General features: G+C 39.7%; 1 protein-coding gene and 1 pseudogene across 3 annotated transcripts; both read right to left on the bottom strand.

Annotated features, from left to right (window-relative positions):
• Position 1: 1 nt before the first annotated feature.
• Positions 2 to 25,263, bottom strand: fli1rs (Fli-1 proto-oncogene, ETS transcription factor-related sequence). 3 transcript variants are annotated; one of them, XM_088327137.1, is made up of 10 exons: positions 25,116 to 25,263; positions 10,732 to 10,916; positions 9,180 to 9,349; positions 7,316 to 7,519; positions 7,023 to 7,109; positions 4,569 to 4,634; positions 4,426 to 4,485; positions 2,551 to 2,598; positions 2,309 to 2,395; positions 2 to 1,880 (listed from the first exon to the last, which is right to left on the bottom strand). In XM_088327137.1, exons 1-10 carry the CDS (start codon positions 25,131 to 25,133, stop codon positions 1,351 to 1,353), a joined length of 1,455 nt encoding a protein of 484 aa, XP_088183263.1. In that variant the 5' UTR covers positions 25,134 to 25,263; the 3' UTR covers positions 2 to 1,350. The 3 variants fall into 3 exon arrangements, with proteins under 3 accessions (XP_088183263.1, XP_088183264.1, XP_088183265.1); XM_088327138.1 differs by lacking the exon at positions 25,116 to 25,263 and adding an exon at positions 24,661 to 24,951; XM_088327139.1 differs by lacking the exon at positions 2,309 to 2,395.
• Positions 14,291 to 16,343, bottom strand: LOC148372529 (ras-related protein ORAB-1 pseudogene; annotated as a pseudogene).
• Positions 25,264 to 25,299: the final 36 nt, after the last annotated feature.

Here is a 25,299-nt window from a genome sequence, read left to right as displayed (position 1 = left end):
GTTGCTAGCTACAAGGAACATTTATTAACATGATTACATGCTGCCTTGCTACATCACAGAATATTCTGTACAGTCTCTTTTACAAATGTCTTTGAAGTCAAGTATCTTTTGTTTACCAACTATAAAACAGGGCACTCACAGTGGATGTAAAAAGTATAGAATTTTATACCCACTGTGTATGGGGGTGAGAAACTTGGTCCCATAAAAATAGAGTATAGTAAATACAGCGTGTCATCAGTATATTCATAATATCCGAGAAAGAGTTCTGTACACAACCCTCCATTGTCTCTGGTGTCTGTCCAACCTTCAATGTCCTCTGTGGAAAAAATCATAATCCCCTTTTAGAAAGTAAGTGTAGAGTGCCATTAAAAAGTATTTTCCCCCTTTCTGATTACTGTGTGGTTTTTTTTTCTTCATATTTTTAACTCACAAAATTTTCAGATCATCAAACCAATTTTAATACCACACAGAGACTACCAAAAGAAATGCTAAATGCAGTTTTGAAATTTTGATTCCATTTATTAAGGCATGAAAAAAGGCTAGGCCCCTCTGGTCCTCTGTGGAATAAGTCATTGAAAAAATTACACTTTTTGGAAGGTGTGCCGCCTGTGACATCTGGTGTAAAAATGGCACAGCATTTACCAAAAAAGAACATGATGCCAACAGTTAAGCATGGTGGTGGCAGTGTGATGGTCTGGGGCTGCTTTGCTGCCTCAGGACCAGGACAACTTGCTGTGCTTGACGGAAGATGAGTTTTGGTATTTCCCTGAAGGAGAACGTCTGGTCATCAGTTCGTGCCTTCAAACTTAAGCACTCCTGGACTATTCAGCAGAACAATGATCCAAAACACACCAGCAAGTCCACCTCTAGCTAAAAAAACTGAAATCAAGGTTCTGGAGTGAGCATAGTCAAAGTCTGGATTTAAATCCAATTGAGATTCTGTGGTGAGATCTTAAACTGGCAGTTCATGCTAGAAAACCCTCCAATATGGCAGATTTGAAAACATTTTGCAAAGCAAAGTGGGCCAAAATTCCTCCAAAGCATTGTGAAAGACTCATTACCAATTATCATAAACATTTGATTTTTGTTATTGCTGCCAACGGTGGTTCAACTGGCTATTAGGTTCACGACGGGTTTACTTTTTCACATAGGACCAGATAGGTTTTGATTTTTTTTGTATCTTAATAAATTGGAATCAACATTTCAAAACTCCATTTTGTATTTTCTTCGTTTGTCTCTGTGTGGTAGTAAATTGGGTTTGATGTTCTGAAACCTTTTGTGAGTGATAAATATGCCAAAGACAAAGAAATCACGAAAGGGACAACTACTTTTTCACAGCGCTGTATGTGCTCAGTAGTATGAGCTCAGATGGGAATGGGTGGCTGGATGTCTGTTCATGGCTGCCGCAGGGTAGATGGGACTGCTGGGCGAGTTCCAGTACGTAGTTGAAGGGGCAAAAAAGTTCCCAGGTGAGACGGGCATGGGTGGCGGGTGCCCCGTCATGAAGTTCATTTTTGGCTGGTGGCTGTGATAGGGCTGCACATAGGACATCTCTGTCTGGTACTTGACCATCCCGCCACCATCGGCCGCCTGATGGCTCTGGTGCGTTTGCGAGATTCCTTGGAAATCGAACTTGTAGGCGTAACGTTTGCCGTGCACCTTGGTCATGATGTTCTTGTCGTAGTAATAGCGCAAAGCCCGGCTTAGTTTGTCGTAGTTCATGTTGGGCTTGCTCTTGCGCTCGCCCCATCGCTTGGCCACCTCATCGGGGTCGGTCATCTTGAACTCCCCGTTGGTTCCCTCCCAGGTGATGATGCCGGCGTTGTTGCTGTCTGACAGCAGCTCCAGTAGGAATTGCCACAGCTGGATCTGTCCTGAACCTATTCAGAAATAGTCTGGGGATCAGTTATCAAGCGGTGCAATGTGCAAATGCATGACATATCCCAAAAAATATACAGGGTGTTTCAAAAAATGTCATGTACTTTAAATGTTAATAATTGTAATAAATATATCTATATCCCTGTACTAGATCATGAGCAGATGATTTGTATATTAGAAAGAAAAAAAAAGTAATCTGCTGGAGACTTGCTCAAAATATGCTTCAGCGTGTTTTGCAGGACCTGGATTACCGACTTTATGTATGCCGTGTCTCAAGCGGTGCGCAAATGAATCTTTTGTGAAATTCTTCACATAATCCACATGCTTTTGACTTAATCCAAAATGAATGAGACCATAGACATTTCAACACAAACTTGGAGTGAACAAATGGGACCTTTTCACTGTGTGGCTTATATTTTTGGAGACGTACCCACAGGCCTTTGGGCGCTGAGGTCGGGCAGCTTGTACGAACTTTGCCCGCCTGTTCGCTTCTTGGACGAGCGGACGGCTTGGCCTTCTGTGAGAGAAAACAGCAAGGCAAACTGTCACAGACGTTGCCTCTGCCCGTGGCTCTTATGCCAAGCTTCGCTTTTTTTTACTCGTCTTGCCAACGCAGACTGTGTAAAAGGCCTCATTTGTATCACCCAGTTACATTTTAGATAGTCCTCTTACCTGGGTTTGCTAGCCGGCTGCTTATTGGCCCTAAAGTCTGATACGGGTCTGAAAAGAGTAGGAACAACATTTTTCAAAATACAGTAAAGGAATCGGGCGTAAAGTCTTGACATTTAAAATCCCTATCCTAAGGTTAAAGGAGCTGGACGAAATTTTATTTTTTTATTTATTTTTATTTTTTTATTTTTATTTTATTTATTTTTTTAAACTCGTGGCTGCCATCTACTAGATTGTGTCATCATTCCAGTGTCAGTCAGGTCATTCATGATGCACGTGCAAGTACATTATGTGCATTTTTAGAAGCGTTCAAATACACTTCTTTGATCCTTCTTGATGTTTAAATTTGCATTTGGAATTTCCACAGAGAATGCCTCTTCTTACTTTCATTATTTTTATTCACTAAACAATAGGGGAAAAACTCAGGGGCGAGCAAGATGTCTCTCTCGCTAGCACTGCCCCCCCAGCCCCCATTCCTCCTAATGTGTTCCGCGTTTAACAGCTTTGCTAAAAGTATGAAAGCAGATGGGTACGGTGGAAAATAAGGCATAAGGGGTTTTTGAATTCACTTGTGCATTGTTAACAAATCCATCCATCCATTATCTGCACCGCTTATCCTCAGTCGGGTTGCGGGGGTGCTGGAGCCCATCCCAGCCATCTACGGGCAGTGGGCAGGTGACACCCTGAACTGGTTGCCAGCCCAGTCACAGGGCACACGGGTACAGACAACTCACTCGCTCATTCACACTTGGGGGCAATTTGAACCGGCCAATTAACCTGACGTGCATGTTTTGGGAATGTGGGAGGAAACTGGTGTGCTCGGGGGGAAACCAAGCAAGCACGGGGAGAACATGCCAACTCCGCACAAGAAGGCTGGTAGCTGGATTTGAATCCACATCCTCAGAACTGTGCCGCCGCCGTGCTTACCACTCAGCTGCCATGCCTTGGTAACACATATTTAATAGAAAAAATATTCAACCGTCTACTTTTTTAGGACACTTCAAATAATGCACCCTACTTTTAACAATATTGGAATACACTCCTAGGTGAGAGTATTACATATTTTCTTTGTCTCCCTGTTCAGGCTCTTGAATTTTCAGTGTTTTTATTATTTAATTATAGCTTTTAAAAATTTCAGGTATCCCAAAAAAACCTTCACAATCTGGCCCCCCATTTCCCTTCGTAGAGAGTGACAACTTGGGGGAGTGGCTGCAGAGCTCTCACCTGTGCCGTTACCAGGCAGTTGTACTTTTAGCCATACACTAAAATTCAAATATTTTCCAATGACAACAAAAAGTACTCAAAGGTGGGGTGTGTCGTTTGAGGTGTCTTTAAAAAGTTGAAAGTAGAATATTTTCTCGATCAAGTATGAGTTAAAAGATGCCCAACTGTGTCCAGAGAGCCTTTGTATTTTTTTTCTTGGAACAATGTAATTAGGATGCCTATCTGCTTTGTTCTTACTTGTAGCAACGCTGTTTGGGATGGGCAACACATTAGGAAGCAGGGAGGAGGAGTGATTTTATGCTCGTCACCGCAGTTTTTTGTCAATGTAGCATAATAATGGTGAAAGTAGGAAAAGGTTTCAAATACAGTCCAAAACCACCAAAAACGTGAAAAAAAAACTCAAGCGTGTCTAAGTGAGGCATGAGCTTGACAGAGGCTGCAATGATCACTTAAGCCAGAAGAGGGTGTCAGCAAGTAGAAAATGTCCAAACTCTGGACATCCCCTTTTTACACAATCAGTGTGGCGTTTTTGCTTCTTTTTTTTTTTTTTTTTTTTTCAGATTAACCTTTTTTATAGACTGTCAATTTCTTTCAATATTGGAAGATGTATGTTTAAAATGAATATGTTAAAACAGGCTTGTTTACTAGTCACACCTTGGCCGACTCTTGATACTGGTTCTGTCACTCTGCTGTGTTGGTGCTCCATTGTGGAACCTACCAATAAAGAAGACGGGAGAATTGTTGACATGCTGAAATAAATCATGTACTAATATTAACCTTGTATGTGAATTTCATACCTTTGGCCACTCCCGTCATGTTTGGGGTCCAGCTACTTCTGTGGCCTATCTCATCAAAAGTGCTTTCTGCGCAGAACAAGACAATGAGACTGATGAGCAAGACAAGGCGTGCGGTTGCCAAACATCAGCAAAAACTTCTGAAGTGGCCATTGAAGCTTGGGCGGGAAGGAAGTCCGTAAATGGGCGCTTGAGACGATAAGAAATTGGGTCTAGAGATGACCCCGTAATTTCTTGGGTGAGTTTTCTTTTGTTTAAGACAACTCTGCCTCTACCAGATTGTGAGTCGTGTCCCAGCAGTCCAGCATTTAGCCCCCCCCGCCGCCCGACCTCCTACTTCCTGTGCCATTGCAGCTGCTTCCTGCCTGAAACGGCTTGTTGAGTTTAGGATTCATCAGTTGAGGCCAGTGTTGTGCCAAAGAGCCTCTTTTGACTCGCAAAACTATGTAACACAGCTCTGAACTCTCAGCGCATTGTTTCTTGAAGCCTCGGTTGTTCCCGCTGGCTTGTTTGTTTGCGATAAGATGGGAATTCGGAGGTTAAACTGAGAATAGATGTGACGGTTGAGATGAGAAGACATGGTTGTACTGTAAAGAAGGAACTTTTAAGGGTTTGATTGGGGTCACATGAGTTGAATAACATACAGTTTTCAGTTAATATGAGTAAAGTTAAGTTGATCATGATCAGAAAACTGTAGTCAATTTATGCATATTACCAATATCACTCGAGGTTTTATTTTGGTATATAGTCCAGCATTGACCGTATTAGGTAAGATATGCTACGTAAGCCTCATATCAATGCTCTGAGCAACACAATGGAGGTAATTTACTAGCAATGAGCTAACTTGGGCATAGCAAAATATTAGTGAAAATATGAAGGTTATAAATGCTGCTGAACAGATTTTTCTGCAATATTAACTTTGCAACTTGGATAAGTTCATTCAGTTGAACTACAGTGGAACCTCGCTAGTTCGTGGTTCTACTTTCTCGGGTTCAGAGCTTCGCGGGTCTTGTTTGACTGTTTTACACGAATCTCTCTCTCTTTCTCTCTCTCTCTCTCCCTCTCTCTCTCTCTACACCCATTATCTATATGGTATGGTACAATTTTATTCATGTACAGGTATTACTTTAATCTTAAACCCCCAGAAATAGAAATTATAAATGTTAATTTGTTGCGCAAAACAACGGACTAATTATGTTAGCTAATTGTAGTGTGTGCTTGTTTTTGAAAGCTGATAACGATAATTGGTTGTTCGTAAGTAAATTGTTCGGTAGAACAGTGTTCTAGACCCTCAATTGTTATTGTAAACAGACAACATATTTTTAGTTTTTTTTTTTTTGTTATAACATGAATTTCACTCTCTCTCTTTCTACCCGTATTCTATGTGGTGTACTGTATACAGGGGGGGTATACTGTATACCTGTATACGTTTTTTAAAGCATTTTTGAAGGGGCGCCGCTACTTAGCGGATTTTCAGTTTTCGCAGGTGGTCTCGGTCCTCATTAACCGCGATAACCGAGACTTCACTGTATATGGATTCTATTAAATTCTGCAAACCGACTAAAACTTATATTTAATTCGACTATTTAATTTTTGGTATACTGAAAGTATTATGTTAGTGGATTTCTTCACATTTAATGATCAATCAAGCTTTTTAACCAACAGTACTTTATGTAGTTTGACATTGACCATGTTAGATATGGGATATGTGTGAATTTCATGTCTACGCTCGGAACATCACAGTTGATGTCAGATGCTTACAATGGGCTAACCTCAAAACTAGAAATAAGATTGAAAATTGTAAAGAATGTAAACTATGCTAAACTGCCTTTTCTGCAATTTTGACTTTATGTTTATTTAGTGGAACTGTAGGGGTTCGGTAGAATTATGCCAACACAAGAACTGAATTCAATTTGATTAATCCTTAGTTTAGTTGACTTAAATTATTTTGTTCAAGGGTTTCTTTTAATTCTACTGAAAAATTAAGCCTATGATTCATACCTTCAACTAAAATGCTTGATTGTCAACTTCTCAAAGGGTGAGTTTTTGTCGGATTTCTTGGGCTTTAAATTATGTAAGCAGGCATTCAATTTGAACTTTATTAGACACTCAAATGAAAGAGACGACATCAATGGATTTTGAACTTGGAAGGAGGACAGGAAGAGAAACCTTCAGATAAAGAATTGCAACCTGTTCTAGGAGCCCTCCCTTGGGCACTTTTTTAATTAAATATCTAAGTTAAAAAAAAGCAGGTCCACCATAAAAGGTATGGTTATTAGAGAACAGCAACCCGATTGGCCGATAATGATGTAACAGAGCAACAGTGCAAAATAGTAGACAAAAAACAAACTGACATCGAATTATATTCCTTTGCAGATGTCCAATATTAAGAACAGAATAAATAATTCAATTAGTGATTGAGTTGTAAATTTTGATGGTATAGAAAATGGGACTCACCAGCTTTGACCTGAAGTCGAGGCTGCGGTGTTGGTGGTGGTGGTGTGTTGGTGGAGGCAGTTGTGGAGTATGAAAATGTTGGACTACCTGAGGACACCAAAAATGTATTTGTCAGTCTGATAGAAATTGTCAACAAATGTAAAGCTTTGTTGGTGGGTTATGTATAGCAGGAGCACTCCAAAATCTCCTTATACCAACCAATATAATCATTATCAGCTTGTTTTCTGGGAGGCTTGAAAACATGCGCTAGCCCAACTCAAAAATAGCCCAAGGTGGGGCCGGTGTTGCCTTACTCTGCCGGAGGTAATTGAGGTGCGAGAGTAGGATGTCAGCATTGTAGGCGGACGTGAGGTGCATCATGTCCTCTTTGGTCAGCTTGCACAGGGCTTTGCCGTCCAGTGCTTGGAAGAGCATGACGTCCACTTCCTCCAGGACATACTCTTTGATGGCCCAGTCCAGCCACTGACGCACGTGGTCCTGTGTCCACACCTCTGGATCTAACAGCAGGATGATAATGTAAGATTAATATATTTGTTGGGTGGGTTTAGAGCAGGCATGTCCAAAATCTTGCCTGGGGGCCAGCCATTGGCCGTGATTATTTTTTCATTGGCCCACGGCCTCAGTCATAAAATTGATATGTGGCCCATCAGTAATGGTGACCACAGTATGAAATAAATTTGTACCCCCAAAAGTATCACAATTTTCCAGACAATGGCGGTAGCCCTTTAACCTCCTTGCCCTTGGCTTTCTTTTTTTAGCCCACCCCCTTTCCAACATGGCAACTGTGAATAGCCAAAGGAAAGTTGATTGTGTGGCCGTTTTCAAAGAATAAGGTGAAGCAAGTGGAAGCTGTTAACAGCTTAGCGGTGCTTTTTCATGAAAATGCGACAAAGGTAAGCTACGAGGTTGCGATGCTGATCGTCAAACACTACTAACATTTCACAGAGGGTGAGTTTATTAAAGACAGTTCAAAGAATTGCAGGTTGACAATTTGGCCTTCATCCTTTCAGCTTGCCAAATCTAGCCCGCTTTCTGTAAACTTTGGACGTCCCTAGTTTAGAATGTGGAGTTTCTCATTTATGAGATGTTATTTACAGTAGAATGCACTACTTGGCTGATTTAGTGTGAGCTAGTAAATGTTGAGGGCAGAAAGACGATCTATTGTCATATGAATTAGTCATGTTTTTCAAGAGTTGGGAAAAAAAAAGGTTTTTGTTCTCTTATTAACGATTTCAATATGTCAACTACTGCCATTTGTCACATAGTTTGTATGACTCAAATTTGACTTAATACAGTGATGAAACGTCCAGTACAAAATGTGTCACCACAGGAAGGGGTGAGTAGTTTCCACTTGCAAAACAATGAGCGCACCTTTCAAGTTGGCCGTAATGGTGTGTTCTGGACGCCGTCCTAGCACTTCTTTTTTTCTTTATTCACAATTATTCAGAGGCACATAACTGTGAGGCAATATCCACGTTTTATGAAGTAATTATAAACTCCTTCGAAAATCTAATCAGATTCCCCGAGAGATTCAAATGTTGTAAAAGTCTTATCATTAAATAACCCTGTGCCCCGTCTGCTAATGTCCAATTCATAACATTAATTCTGAATGAGCTTGTAATTGTAGTAAAGTCCAATATAGTCTTTTTATGAAGTACATTTTTAACTGATCTTCAAAATATTCAAGCAAAGTAGATGTTCCCCACTTCAAGCGTATCTGAATTCCCACAATTCTAAAGATTTGTCTAGCAAACAACAAAGAAAGAAAAATGTTGACAATTTTCAGTCGTTTCCGTGTGTGTGCTGTAAATTTGTACAGGTTAGAGGTTATGTCATCGAGGGGGGGTGAAAATAAATGGATCAAAGATATACGGTCAAAGCCATTTTCAAGAAAGCGCTTTTGAGAAAAGCTGAACATTAAGAAATCGCAACAGGGGAAATGTGTTGTCTGCCACTTCCAGCCCACGAACTACAAGCTGTACATCAAACAAAGGGAACTGTGTGGACCTTGTTCCCTTTATTGCTTAGAGAGATACAGATTTCTGGATTTACAACACATCACTAATCCAGACTGGCGTGAAGGCCCAAGTGTAAAATTCATGCTACATCACTGGTATGGAGAGACATGTCTTTTTGTGTTAGTGGCGAACTGCTCACCTGCAGGAACAATAACCCGCTTCTCCTCGGTGGTGTTAATGCTGGGTGGATTAACATTCGGCGGACTGACACGGGGCTCAGGGTACGAGGTCTGGTATGCCATTGACACCCCGTCACTGCTCATGTGTCGGGAGCGCTTTGTGACGCTGCAATCCACTGGTGACTCGCGGCTGCAATACATGGAAGGGCAATGTAATGACCTTTTGGCAACAAAGAGTGCTAAATTACCCCTTTTTGGGGTGGGGCAAATCGAATTTGCTTTTGTCCACAGGTTGACCTAAATGCTATGCCTAGATTATATGAAGTAACTTCTAAAACTGATCTGTTAAACCTTGTGTTTACTAAAATGGCTATACTTAGTGTATACGATAAACATTTGAACTGCTGATAACACAATTCTATTCTATCTTTAAAGAATAAATACAATTAAACAGAGTGATGGCAGTCAGACTTTGAAAAGGAAATATATTCTAAAATGCTACTGGAAGCATTGGAACACAGTCGAAGTATTTAAGGCAGGGGTTAAACAAAGAACCACCGACACAAATTTACATCACTCAAACTAGATATAAGTTTGAAGCTGATGTTCAGGACGTCAATAAGAAGCATTCCGGAAGACCACGTACATCGACTAGCCCTAGAAAAGGAGAAAGAATGCTGGAAACGTTTCAACAAAGTCCCGAAATGTATTTTCTACAAGCTTGTTGGGTATATGAATTACAAAATGATCTTTCTATTGCGTCATGAAACATTATCAATGGAAAAGTTACATTTCAAAATCAGTCCATGCTCTTAATGAGGATGATCCAGACCGAAGTGTACAGTATTGCGAGCAGACCGATGGAATGATGTAATGAAGATGCACACATTGCCACAAAAGATAGTGTGGAGTGAGGAGGCCACATTCAAATGAAATGGTTCAATTAACAGACACAATCGCATCTACTGGGGACCTGAGAATTCACTCGTTATGGTTGACCATGTTATTTTAACAAGTTACGGTAAATGCGTTTTGATACTTCCAGTTGCATTCTAGAATATATTTCCTTCTAAGACAAGTCTGGTTGCCATCACTCAGTTCAATGGGTTCAGTTCATAAAGACAAATAATTGAGTTATCAGGTCCTAAAATGTGTATTACTTTTTCAGGTCACCCTGTATACAGTATGTTGGTATTTTGAAAGCTTTGAATTGAAAACATATTCCCCAGCATGGATTTCAGTTCAATCGTTTAAAGCAGGGATTGTATATAAAATAAAATTAAGACGCTAATTACTTTATATTATTAAATTGAATAAAGATAAAAGTAGACTATACAGATCTAAAAATTATTTGCCCTTGTCGTTGACAGTAAATGGTCACCCTATTATTGATCAAATAATTTCATCCAAATAAATATGCTAATACCGGTTCTCACTTCAATTGAATTACCAGGCGGTGCCCACAGTGATGATACAACAGAACCAAGGAGTATTGTAATCAATGGAAACCCCCGGACTGTGACAAAACTTTCCCCCCTCCGTTCGTAATCCCCATGGCCCTTCTTGACTCACTTGGTGCCGTTGACGTGCTCGCCCCTCTTTTGCGCGGTGGTGCCAGTGGATGGCCAATCGGGATCAGCACGCTCGGGGCTCTGCTTGAACGCGCCTGGCGACGTCATCTCCGTCTTCATGTGCATGGTGGCGGTGTAGGGCGTCTCGTATAGAGGCTGGTCTTCGCTCACCACAGACAGCGCTTCCTATGGGTCAATGGCTATTTTAGCACACTCCCTAGCTTAATTGTTATTTGGGTTGCCTTTTGGATAAAGGCTAGTGGTCAATTTCTTGGATTGTTAGTAGGGTTATGGAAGAACGCTTTGTAAAAATTTAATATCTACGAACACGACATGCAACAGTGAACTCGACTGACAGCAAACAGCATTGTTGCCAAAAGTGTAACCGTCTTTAAACCGAGACCTCGAGTTTTTTTATTGCCTCTCCTAGTTTATGTCCTACTGGTAAACATTGAACATACAACCACAGCTTTGTATTACCACAGTCAGACATATGAATATACATAACATGAATCTCATGTTGCTATTAACCGTGTCTGAAACTCATGACACAAAGTTACAGGACACCAGGGCAGACCACTCTGAAAAGTTGCCTGCCCCATTTTTCCCAACTTGAAACACAATAAAACGACTAATCGCAAAAAAAAAAACATTGTTACAAAGTGTTAAGGAATGATGACCAGAATTAATAGCAGAACAACACTTTAAAATTAAGTTTATTATAAATCTACTGATAACATTCATTGCATGTATATAACATCGCTGTTTTCCATCTGCCATCTGTATGTACCTGTATTTACTCATCTCCATTCATGCAATGTGTGCGTTGCATCATCTGCTACAAGCCACGTGAACTCCTCTTTCCACCATGCTTTTAATGTACGTTTACGTTTTGTAGCGTCATAAATGTTGTTAGCTCCTTTTGAATCTTTCTTCTGGGGCTGAGGTTTCGGCTTGATTCCTAACCACTTCTCCATTTTTCTTGTGTTCTCTGTACGTCTACGTTTGAAAATGATGTGCAAATGCACGACCTTATAAGGCTCTGGAAAGTCCGGAAGCACAAAGTTACTCGATGCAGGCTCCTGATTGGCTGCCGAGTATGCAAATTAACAAACGAACCGAAATTTCCCAACCGAAAGAAGATTTCAAAAACTTAGAGAAAATAATTAGTTTTTTTTTTCTTGGCAAAGTTGTTGGCCATCCGGGTGGAGACGTTTTGTAAGTTGTACACCCGACGTTAAAGATACACGCCCGGGCAGACGTTATTTCTGACACTGCTATTAACCTTTCATAATGGTGTATTCAAATCTTGAGCAGCCCGTAAAGGCAGTCAATGTAAAGATAATGTTGTCCTATACATTTAGCATTAGAAAAAAATGGCCAACACAGATATGTAATACCTCGGTTTCCCTTGTGGAACCACGTTTGTATTATACCACCCTAAAACATCATTGAATCCGGGCAAAATACTATTTCTTATATAAAGTGCGCCGATCTGCTTTCATCTTACTTGTGGCAAAGCTGTTTGAGGGCAGATCACATTAGGTTAGGTAGGAGGAATGGGGGGAGTGTTGGATTGGGACGTCATAATTGTCCCCGTGTTTTTCTATTTGTAAGTATAGCATGAGAATGGTGAAAGAAAAGGCCTGCTTCTAGTAGAGTCCAAACACCAACCCAAAAACCCAACTGCCGCGGGTTCTGATTGGCTCCCTGTCAGTATTTTAACCCAGTCCTGTCAGTCCCCTGTTGTCAGTCCGTCTGCGAACCTCTGTTGATACAAGGCTAGCGTTTTTTTACCCTGACTGTCGCCTGTCCCGCTTTTGCTCCCGTCTGTCTCCGGCTACGACCTGTTTGGTACCTGACCACGTCTTCTCTCCCGTACCGACTTACGACCCGTTTTTGATCCCGACCATGTTTTTGCTCTCCTGTCCCGGCTATCGACCTGTTTTTCTGTCCCTGACACAGCCATCGCTTGCTACGGAAGATCCAGTTCCGTCTTCGGATCACAATCCGAGTACGAGAGCGACTTGCTTCCCGCCCCCAGCGAACACCGGATCGTTGGTCCATCCCTTCCACTCTCTTTCAATAAAACTGGAGGTAAACGTCACGCAAGTGGGTCCTGTTTCCGTTCTGGTCTTGACACCTTTAGTTATTTTTTATTTTTTTCGCTAAAATGTTTTTCAAATAGGATTCGACAGGATGAAATCAAGTGTGGACGGATCTTCAAAAAGCATCACGACCAATTGCCTGCAGTTTGAAGCCACGTATCAACAGTGTTGGGAGTAACGTCGTAATAATAACGCTGTTACGTAAGGGCGTTATTTTTTCATAACGGGGTTAATCCAACTATCTATTTTTTTCCGTCGTTACCGTCAGTGACGGTTCAAAGCGATGTGTTACTTTGACTGCGGGGACGCCAACTGCAGCGTGTCCCCGCAAACCTGACGTCGTTTTCAGCGGCGAGGATTTCCGCTCTTCTCCGAGTTGTTTACGTCACGTCATTTGGGATCATGTCACGATTCAAAATAGGTACTACCATATAGTCAGATAGCAATTATGAATATAGTATTTACTATGTGCCGAAAGAAAAGGCGCATAAGCGTTGAGTCACAAAAAATGTGAGCTCTATATCTGACAGTGCTAATGTCACTGGTGCGGCAACAGACTTGTGTCATTCGCGAATGAAACGGCTCTATAAGCTGGCTCTTGGGAGTGAGGAACGAAGGGAGCCGGTTCCCCACCAATCAAAAGCTGGTTCCTTCCGAGATGCCTTTTTCTCTTGTGCTATGCATTTTTTAGGGGTTCCTTGTTGACTTTTAATTTGTCAAGAATAAAAAAAGGTCGAAAGAGTTTTTTATTTCACCATCTTCTTTCTTTGTAGATTGTTCTTATATTTTATTTGTTTTTACTTCGCTGTTCCGTGTTAACATAAAAATGAAAAAACTTTTTTTTTCATCTTTTATTTATTTTTTATTTTTTTACTTATTTTATTTTTCTTCTGTTCCTTTTTTTTATTTTTATTCTTTTTTCTTTCTTTTCCCCCTTCTTAAGTTAAGTTCTGCATAATTTCACATAATTAGTTATGTAGCGATGAAGTAACAAAAACATCCCAAAAATCCACGTTGGACCCGCAAGAGCGAGCCGAGCCGAAAAAGATAGTTTTCTAAAAAATAGTCGGAATTCCCATCTCTGCAAGCTGTGTTTTTTGTATTTGCTCAGAAAATTTCAAGTTCTTTGACATACAACTTATTTTTAAAGTAACGGGAATAGTTACTTTCCCTGGTAACTAGTAATGTTACTAAATCAGTTACTTTTTGGTAGCGGTAGTGTGTAACTACGACTAATTCTTTTTTTAAAGTAACATCCCCAAAATTGAGTATCAAATTTGTATCTCTGCAAAAGTGGGCGGAGCCCGGTAGAGATTTAAGTCCCTCAAGCTTTAAGATGGCACGGCTCATTGCTGCGCCTGCGCAGGGACTACAAGGACTAAGACCACATCCACCATTCTGAGAAGCGTGTTTGTTTAGAGGAGCCCGGCATTGTCTTTTGGGCCTCGTACGTCAGCATCGCGCTTTTTCAGAGGCCGACAGGAAACCAGGCCGCCATGTGCGGCAGAACCTTTTGGCACGGGCCCACGGAGAGGAAGTTGAAAAGATGTGGGTCATTTCAAATCTGAAAAACACTCTGTGGTCAAGGGTGGTGGCAGCTTTTTGAGGCAAGGGGCGAGGTCATGGGCCAGGCAAACGATTGTTGTTGTTGATTTTGCTGTTTTCTCGCTAGCTCTATTGTGATAGACCCTAATTCCTTCTGAGAAACGGGAAAATGTCTCGGAAAAGAGTAGAGATTGTCAAGCACAGAGTACAACAGAACTATCAGGGATATAACATAAATTCATTTTTCTGGGAGTTTTTCTCACCTGGTGCATTAGGACCCAAATGTGGGTCATGGATCTGTTTACAGTGGGTTGCTGTTCTTTGCGTTGGTCAAATAGTGCAAAAAAAAAAAAAAATGAGGGTCAGTTACACTCCTAAACCGACTGGCTGGCAACTGGTTCAGAGTGTCCCCTACCCACTGCCCGATGACAACTGGGATGCTCCAGCACCCCCGCGACCCTACTGAGGATAAGCGGTGCAGGTAATGAATGGTTGGATAAACACTCCCTAACAGTAGATGTCAAAAAAGTTCACAATGGCCATTTCACACAACAGAAAACGAGCGGTAAACCTTTGATTTCCACTTGTTAAGCAGAGCATAAAGCAGATACACAGCAAATATATGTGATATGGATTTTTATTATCTATAATAAAAAGGAGGACAAAAAGCTTAGGGAAACCATTTCCCATTTATGCATGTTGAATTTGTTAAAAAAGGCCAAAGCTGCTGAGGTGAAACGTTTCGGACTTCATTAAAAACGCATCTAATTGAACCTTAAGAGTATTCCATGCATCCATTATATGCACTGCTTATCCTCAGTAGGGTCACGGGGGGGCTGGAGCCCATCCCAGCCATCTTTGGACAGTGGACAGGGGACACCCTGAACTGGCTGCCACCCAGTCATGCCTTGCTCATTCTCACCTATAGGGACAATTTGGACTGGGAAATTAACCCTTTGGGGAATGTGGAGGAAACCCGCATAGGAACAGGGAGAATATGCAAACTCCACACGGGTAGGCTGAAGTAGCTGGACTTGAACCCTGAACCTCCATACCGTGAGGTTGCGCGCTAACCGCCATGCCACCGCCATTGGGAAGGGTTACTTTAACTGGATTACTTTCAATTACTTTTGGATTACTCCAATACCAAATATGCTAATAAAAGACAAAATATACTAAATATGAATAAAATTATGACTCACAACACGTGGTAAGCTTTCTCTCCTGGCTTTGATCTCCGGCAAAACTAACATAAAATGCGACAGAAACAAAATGAAAATAAATCCAAACAGCTTGCCAACATCATTTTTGCCGTTCCATGTATTCTGTTACTCCCCAAGCCTGCACAAAATTTAGTAATTTAATTCATATTTAGTTTCTTTTGTCTTTTATTAGCATATTTGGTATTGGAGTAATCCAAAGGTAATTGAAAGTAATCCAGTTAACGCCTTTGCTGTTGTGTAATCCACCACCTTCTTTGTCGTCAGGTCGCACTTGTTGCCTACCAACAACTTGTTGACATTTTCGCTGGCATAGCGGTCAATCCCCTGGAGCTATTGTTTGACATTATTGAAGGATTCCTGATCTGTGACGTCGTACACTACAATGATACCATGAGCGCCTCTGTAGTAACTGGAAGTGATCGTTCGAAACCTTTCTTGTCCTGCTGTGTCCCAAATCTGAAGTTTGATGGTCTTTCCATCTAGTTCTATGGTCCGTATTTTGAAGTCCACTCCAATTGTGCTGATATAGCTTTCTGTGTATGTATCATCTGCAAATCGGAGCAGTAGACAAGATTTTCCAACACCGGAGTCACCAATCAGGAGCAGCTTGAATAAATAGTCATATTCGGGATTCATTGTGGAGTGGTTGAAAAGTGTGTCGCTGTTTTGTGGGGGAGATTCGATAAAAAATGTGGACTATGACTAGCTTAAACGGCTCCCCGAAGCACAGCCGGCTAGTTTTTACGTTCTGTATACACGTGTACTAGAATGACAATAGAGTAGATCTGAATCTGAATCTGAATTAAAAGGATTATTATTACCTAAAGTCGTTTTGGTTTTGCTGGCCATTTGGCTTAAAAAAAGAATATATTATACTATGCCTGGTTCGAAACACACAAATCCTTTGTTTCAGTAAATTTAAAAAGTCGATTTTTCTCTTTATGGCTTTGTGCCTTGTAAGTAGGTAAGATGGTGGGTCTTGAAGTCAGACCAGTTGAGAACCACTGTGGAGGGGGAGCTTAGATCAACTCTGTATAATTCCCCAAGAAGTTTAGCGAGAGTCCTGCTTTTATTTCATTACTGTATAAGAATTTGAGCACCTCTTTCTACATTGGGGGCTTATTTCCAGAATTTGGCAATTATTATCGGTAGTTCAAAGTCTTTTAACTTGTGGTTTAGCAAATAGATTGCACAGTTCAATACAATTTAAAATGCATCAACCCCAACCCCCCCATATTTTGTATCAATTGTTATAATACCAAGTACTCTATTATTCATTGAAACCAATGAACAAACCCTTTCTACAGGCTCTAGCATAGGGTTCTCCAACCTTTTTAAGCTAAGAGATACTTTATGTTACTGATTAGCGCAAAGGGCTACGAGTTAAATATGCATTTCTAAAATAACATGTTCCTAACATGAATATTTTGTTTGTTTGTTTGTACATGATTCAATTGTTTGTTTGTTTGTACATGATTCAAATTGAATCTTTTCTTCTGGCGCCGTCACGAATGGCAGCCACTCCAGCAGCTCCCGTGTTATTTTCGATTGTTCTCGATTGTTCTCAGCTCAGGGATGCTGCTGGAAATGTGAATTTCCCTTCGGGGATGAACAAAGTATCTATCTATCTATCTATCTATCTATCTATCTATCTATCTATCTATCTATCTATCTATCTATCTATCTATCTATCTATCTATCTATCTATCTATCTATCTATCTATTACTAGGTTGTCATTGTTAGCGGTTAATGTAAGCTGTCAACCGCCAAACATTATGACAGTAAATGAAATGAAATGATCTGCATTTATATAGCGCTTTTCAAGCCAAGACTTCCCAAAGCGCTTTGCATTGTGCTTCACATTTCCCAATAGCGGCCGTGCAGCCATGTAAGGCGCTAACCTGCTTATTGGGGGTATTAGGGGTTCAGTGTCTTACCCAAGGACACTTCGACATGTAACACGGAGGAGCCGGGATTCGAACTGCGATCTCTTGATCCCCAGACGAGCGCTCTACCCCCTGAGCCAGAAACCACATTTCCTTGAAAATCACAATGACCGATGACATATTTTCAGAACCAGTCCTCGACATACTCAGTTGGTCAGATGGGGTTACCTGGTGCCCATGGACTCCACATTGGAGACCCATGTTTTAGCATTTGTTGAATGAATTAAGATACTGTATAAACATTGTTGTTTTCTTTTTTATTTATTTTTATTTTCGTATTTTGAAATAACTTCTGTAATCTTAAAGGATTTTGTAAGGTTTATTGTTCTATATTCTTTATCAATCATCCATTATCGGTCAAATCATAATACGCTACAAAGCCAAGAGGCCGAGACACTTGCCCCCAGCCAAGAGGCTGAGTCAAGGTCCTAGCCACTGGGCCAAGCAGCGATCAGTGCGAATGCACCGTTCCCGGAGGTACTGCAATACCGGGCCGATAACTTCATAGATAATACACAAATTCAGAACTACATAGATAGTAAAAAATCCTAAAATCTTAAATAAATAATCAACAATTTGAACTGTTTAGCCAATCAGATTGCAGAACATAAAGCATGATGCAAATCAGCGAAATAGCGAGACCTTATACCTGAAATCGGTTAAAGGACACATATCCTGTGATTTGATTTTGATTTAATCCTTCTCTCTATTCCTTTTTTGTGAATTTCCCTGCGGGGATGAATAAAGTATCTATCTATCTATCTATCTATCTATCTATCTATCTATCTATCTATCTATCTATCTATCTATCTATCTATCTATCTATCTATCTATCTATCTATCTATCTATCTATCTATCTATCTATCTATCTATCTATCTATCTATCTATCTTAAAGTAATGAATTGAGGGTTGTTTCACACCTCTGGAAAGTTCATCAAATTCGTCTTTTGGAGGAAAAACAGGATATTTGCCAACTCCGCTGCAAGCAGCAAGTCTTTAATTTTGACCAATTATAAATCTTCACAATTTACTATTAAGCTTAAACCAAATTTCATGAAGCAATGCGGACTAGAACTGTCTCTAGTGATGACTTTCAGTCTGCAGAAGTGAAACAGCAGCTTGAAACTGGCACCTAACGGCCTGCAAGGCAACAAATCCTCAATAGTAGAACTAGCAGTTGATGTTTTTAGGTCGTCAACCTTTCATCGCGCTTTTGCTAACCACAACCAGGGTTGGGAGGGTTACTTTGCAAATGTAATCCCATACAGTTACGAGATACCTGTTAGAAAATGTAATCAGTCATGTAATCCGAATACCATAATATACCGTAATGTACCGTAAATATTTGCAATCACTTTGTGATAACTCCAATATCAAATATGCCAACTGAAGCCAAAATAAACTAAACCTTAATGCAATTACACAATTTTGTTTAAGAACAATGTTATCTTGAAAAAGAAATCGAGGAAACAAATATCATGTAGTTATTTGTGTTCCAATAAAAAGTGCTCATAGTTTAACCACGTAGTGTATTAAGCAAAAATAAAACTTTCTTTTCACACGGCAGATACTATATTCTCAGTTTTAGTTCAAGAACACATTAAGAAGCCAATATTGTTTTAAACAAAGGGTTCACTTTTTAAATTTCCCCCCAAAATCTGCAATTTCTTGTCGTCTCTCGTTGTCTTTCTATTGGCAATGATTAAAATTATGATGGACACAATTAGTATATCAGTGCTTTATGTAAATGTGAATGTGAGACACATGTAAATGAATTCATGGATGGATGTTTGAAAGGGTGCTGTGGAAGAGAGCATTCGATTGCATAATTCATTTCATGTTATTTCATTTAGTCAATCACCTGGGGCAGCTGCGGGGGTCCTGAGAGTGAGTGCACCTGTGTGTGTGTGTGTGTGTGTGTGTGTGTGTGTGTGTGTGTGTGTGTGTGTGTGTGTGTGTGTGTGTGTGTGTGTGTGTAATGAATGAGACTGCAGAAAGTGAGCGGAGCGAAGGGACATGATTAATTTAAACAATGGGTGCTGTGGAAGAGAGGAATCATGTTACTTTAATTGTTTCATGTTATTTCATTCATATATTCATCCTTATTTGTTGATGTTATCTCATTAGTTGCACTTTAACTGCGTAACATTTTTCTTTTAGTGTTCGGTCATATAGTCAGTCCTGTACTGCGGGGGACCTGAGAGTAAACATGCAGTGTGTGTGGAATGAATAAGACCTCAGAAAGTGAGAGGAGCGAAGGGACACGGCAAATTTAATCAATGGGTTGTGTGGAAGAGGGGCATTCAATTGTATGAATCATGTCATGTTAGATTATTTTATTTTATTATATTCAGACTTGTTTGTTGTTGTTGTCTCGTTAGTTGCACTTTAATTGAGTGGCACTTTTCTGTTAGTTTTGGTCATATAGTCGTTTTTTTGTACTCAGCCACCTGGGGTTGCTGGAGGGGTCCTGAGAGTAAGTGCACCAGTGTGTGTGTGTGTGTGTGTGTGTGTGTGTGTGTGTGTGTGTGTGTGTGTGTGTGTGTGTGTGTGTGTGTGTGTGTGTGTGTGTGTGTGTGTGTGTGTGTGTGTGTGTGTGTGTGTGTGTAAAACGAATGAAATCACAGAAAGTGAGAGGAGTGAAGGACAGGGTTGGGTAGGGTTACTTTAACTGGATTACTTTCAATTTCTTTTGGATTACTCCAATACCAAATATGCCAATAAAAGACCAAAGAATCTAAATATGAATAAAATTACTAAATTTTGTGCAGGCTTGGGGAGTAACGGAATACATGGAACGGCAAAAATGATGTTGGCAAGCTGTTTGGATTTATTTTCATTTTGTTTCTGTCGCATTTTATGTTAGTTTTGCCGGAGATCAAAGAGATCAAAGCCAGGAGAGAAAGCTTACCACGTGTTGTGAGTCATCATTTTATTCAGATTTAGTTGATTTTGTCTTTTATTAGCATATTTGGTATTGGAGTAATCCAAAAGTAATTGAAAGTAATCCAGTTAAAGTAACCCTACCCAACCCTGGTGAAGGAACATGGCAAATTCAAACAATGGGTGCGATGGAAGAGAGCATAAAATTGCATGAAACATTTCATTTATATATTCATACTTGTTTGTTGATGTTGTCTCATTAGTTGCACTTTAATTACTAGTTGACACTTTTCTGTTAGTTTTCAGTCATATAGTCATGTTTTTGTACTCAGTCACCCGGGGCAACTGCGGGGGTCCTGAGAGTGAGTGCACCAGTGCAGTGTGTGTGGAATGAATGAGAAAGTGAGCGGAGCGAAGGGACATGGCAAATTTAAACAAAGTTAATGTAAACAAGTAAAAGGATACCAAAATAAAACCAAACCACACCCGATTTTATCATTGTCCCCTGAAATGGTGTAAAATAAACATGTTTTTCAATATAATTGCAATCCTGCAAAGTAATCCTTATTTTCACCGAATGTAGCTGTAATTTGTATTTCCTCCTGTAACTGTGACGGAATCCAATTACATTTTTGTATCTCATTACGTTACGCCGTTACATGCGTTCCGTTACTCCCCAAGTCTGACCACAACTATACGGAATGGCTTCTTGGGCCCCGAAAAAGCACTGTAAGATTTTGTGTTGTTGTAAGAAAACAACTTCCCACACAAGTCAGCAGCTCGGCATTGCATCACCGCTTCTTGCCCCAAAAAGAATTTATGAAACTCTAGAAAAGGCAAAATATCAACCATTCTTGTCATCATTCAATTTTTTTTCTAAGTATTATTTCCATGGTGATTATTTTTCTTTTGTTTTCAGTGAAGAGCGTAGTTTTCTGCTTTGTATTCTGTCGATTACTGTTTTCCCCCCATTCCTTTTTGGGGAGGATTCCTGTTAAAGTCCCCGGCTGTCTATGGCACGTCATATTTGATTGCCTTCTACCAAAAGACGTCTCCAGACTAACTCTCTGATTGCTTGGTTGGATCACTTAACACTAGGGTCGTAGGGGCCCCATTTCCTGGGGTGTGTCTTGGGTAAGTACAGCCTGGTGGTGCCCATCCCTCTCAGGACCGACATATACCGTAATGTATATCAACCGTCATTGTAATGTAATGTAAAGAATAGTATATCCAAATTTCGTTTTTATACGTTTATTGTCTAAATTGTCCCTGAACGGCAAATTAAAGACCTCACAAAGTGGATTTCTTTTTAATCTGTTAACATAAAAAGCTTTCGTTTTTTTTAAAATAAAAAATATATATTTAGACAATACCTACCAGCCTCATTTGTGTGGCTGAAATAGGGATTTTATTTTGACATCTTGCAAACAAACGAATTTTTGAAAATGTTTTTTTTTTGCACAACAGTAACGAAAGAAAATCTGTCGTAATAGCTCATTCTTATCGATCGTAAGTTTTATTTTTTTCTGTAAACTGAAATGTCAATTCCCTTATTCTTTTTATTAATTGTTTTGGTCTAGCTTACTTTATTTTTTTTAATTGTATTTTTGATTTCGTTAAAGTGTTTTCTACGAAATTATTAAAAAAACGTTTTCAATAATAAAGCTGAACAATTAAATAAAAGGATTAAACAAAAACCTATTAAGATACCAAAGGCTCATTTAATTAGCTGATACGGTTACGTTCGTTTTGTAACGTAGAATTTCGTTTCCTTTTTTTCTTTGTTTTTCACGAATCATTTTTGTTTTATCTCGAATGGATTTTGATTTTTTTCAATATTTGCTATTTTCTTCGTTAATACGCAAAGATAAAACAAAAAATTACATATTTAAGATTACTTAAAATAATGTAATGTGAAAGTCTTTGAAATGGTAATCCAACAAAAGATTTTACAAAAATGCAGTCAGAGCCTAATAATAATATAATGTTTCAGGTTTTCTTTAATATAAATTTCATAATATAAAAATGACACTTGTTACACAGTAACATCAATAATAGAATATTATATTTCGAATATAATTTACTTAGCATTGACTACATTGATATAATGAAATAAATAAAATAATTAAGACAACTTTGAGCGATTTTACCAAAGGAATAAAATGTTTTGGGGGTAAAAAAAAAGATCAGTTTGAAGATTGTTATTGTCAATAGGTTAATTTCAATTTGTATCGTTTATGTTTACTGCAGCAGGCAGATTCATTAGAAATGTATTAAGGATTATTTTTGAAAATACGTACAGTATCTAAGAAATATATTTTTTTTATAGTTAAGAATAGCATTGAAAATGATAGCAACTCATGAAGATGAAGCAAGACGATTGTGCTGCAACATGACACACAATAAAAATGTTTTTTTTTCTTTGCAATGTTGAAATTTCATCAGAGCATTAACAAATAGCTGTATTTAAATGTTTTTCTGTTTAAATTCCAATAGCCTTTGGCTTAGAGGTAGAGCTATTTTTTGCTAATTAGCGCAAAGGGCACCAAGTTTGATATGAATTTCTAAAATAGCAACTCGATAGCTAAATAAATATCTAAAGAGGTAGATTGATAGTTAACTAAAAAGGTAAACAGGTAAAAAAAAACTAAAAAAGGGTATAGCTAAAGGAGTAAAAATACATCTGAGTAGATTTTACTAGAAAATCACAACGACACAGAACCTCGATTGTCGTCAGGGGCCACCCTGGTGCCACTTTGGAGACCCCTGTCTTAGCTCAATAGTTTTACAATATAATTTCATTTTCATTTCATTTCAATCTACCTCCTTCGTGGTTCAAATGATAATGGACCAGTTTTTGTGCAAGCAGTCCGGGTCCTCTTACACAGTTGTGCAAAGGTTGTCATCGTGCCTGAGGCCCACAAAAAAGCAGAAGTCCCTCAAGCTGATTTTGCAAACTCTCAGTGTTTTTTTTCTTCTTCTTTCTTCTCCAATTTCTCCTCGTACTCAACTTTTTCATTCCAGAAGCCCTCTCTACTTGTTTTTGCTGCACTTTATATTGTTTGAATTATTTTCTTTTTGGCGTTAGAAACTCCACGGCCCGGGCAGCCGGAAATATGTGCGGAAAGTCTGAGTTTTGAGACAGGAAGCCTGCACAGTTGCGATAACGACACCTGACGAGCGCTCCCGTTTGCAGCTATAAATTAGACTTAAAATAAACCCCACCAAGCACGCACGCGCAAACACACGCACACACAAGAGAACACTTGGTGCAGGCCATTGTGTGCTAGAATGTGCATGTGGCACTTGTCCGTTTCGTTTTTCTTACATTCAGACCCCAAAATTCAAACTATAATGCTTTAAAATGTGTACTTTCTAATATAAATGGCATCAAGCGGGGCGCGCCTTTGTTTCGTACATATCTCCAATACGACTTCCTTGATTTTCTCGAAGGCCTTTTAAGTAAAACTTTGACAATTGACTACAAAATAAAAAGATGGTGTAGAGGTAAGATCTTAAGACCATCCCGACCTGAAACTCCGTCTAAAATGTAAATCATGACGTTCGAGTCGGCCAGGCTTTTTCTCAACTATCCACTCGTCATTGTTCTTTGTTTTTTTGTGTGTCTCTCTCTCTAAAAATGCCACGCTCTGGATTCTTAAGGACGTACTATTGTTGTGGTTTGCAGTCCAATTTTCAATCCTCATTTGATGGACGGTCTTAAAATTATCCCGTCAACTAATCAATAATCAGTCAATGACTTTTTTTTCCAAACCGACATTACAGTGCGCTGAGGCATTCCGAAGCCGTGGCTAGTTTTTGCCAAGACCTTGGTTTATCGAAACAGAAGTTGCCCAATCACAACATGTACTGTACTAAACTTTTGCGATGTCTATTATCCACCCTTCATTGTTCTCTTATGTCGCTCTATCATAAAGTGCTGCCTTAGATTCTCAAGAACATACTGCTGCTGTGGTTTCTCATATTTTCAACCCTCAAAATGGCGTAAAATGTTCCTCTTAAGAATATCTGATGTCAGTTGTAACATCTGCTGACACATAAATATAAAAGATTTAAATGTGTGAACAGTCTCGTTTAACTTGGATGTTGTTCAAAAAGATAGGATTTAACTTGTTTTCATAAATCACCTCTCCTGCTTTGAGTCCTTACGAATTAGTGTGATCTTACCTCTGGTGGAAATATAAACAAAATAACGAAATACCAGTTGTGTGCATCCTCCGTGCCCTCAGGGGCACCAGCTTCTTTGTGTTGTATAGCTTTGACGTCTCTCTGAATTTCACTCGCCCCTCTTTAGGAAAAAAACGGTGAAACAACAAAAAAAAATCCACGCGTGGGATCCTTGCTTGTGTCCCGGTAGTAGTGTAAACAATAATAACAATGACCTTGCGATGAGGAAAAAAAAACACGGGTAAAATTAAAAGAGGGTTTTGTGCTTTGCGCGCGCGCTCGTGTCTTTTTCACGGAGCGCGTCACGAAAAAAGACGCGGCGGTTAAGTCGTGTGTTATTCTAACACCGACATACAACCACGAACGGGAAGGAAGAGGAAATTTTGTACAAGAAGGAAAGAGTGCAGGGGGACTCTCTCACTCGCAGTGTGGGTGGAAGAAGCGCGTGGAAAGTCCACGACGAACCACGAGTGTTTGTTTAAATCTTACCTTTATGGTGCAGTCCATTTTCGAAGCGGCTGGCTCATTGAACGCGTCTTCCCTTCGTTTTTTTCTTCCTTTTTGCGCTTGAATTATTTGCGGGCTTCAAATGATGGCGAAGTGCATTGGTTCGAGGGCGCAAACCATTGTAGTGCGCTCTTTTCTTTTCTTTTTTTTTCCTGCCCGTGCACCA

Source organism: Urocampus carinirostris, chromosome 2, assembly GCF_059441175.1.
Source record: "Urocampus carinirostris isolate Australia breed hairy pipefish chromosome 2, RoL_Ucar_1.0, whole genome shotgun sequence".
Classification (NCBI taxonomy): Eukaryota; Metazoa; Chordata; class Actinopteri; order Syngnathiformes; family Syngnathidae; genus Urocampus; species Urocampus carinirostris.
Note: the sequence above shows the minus strand (reverse complement) of the source record. Positions and strands in the feature narration are given on the sequence as shown.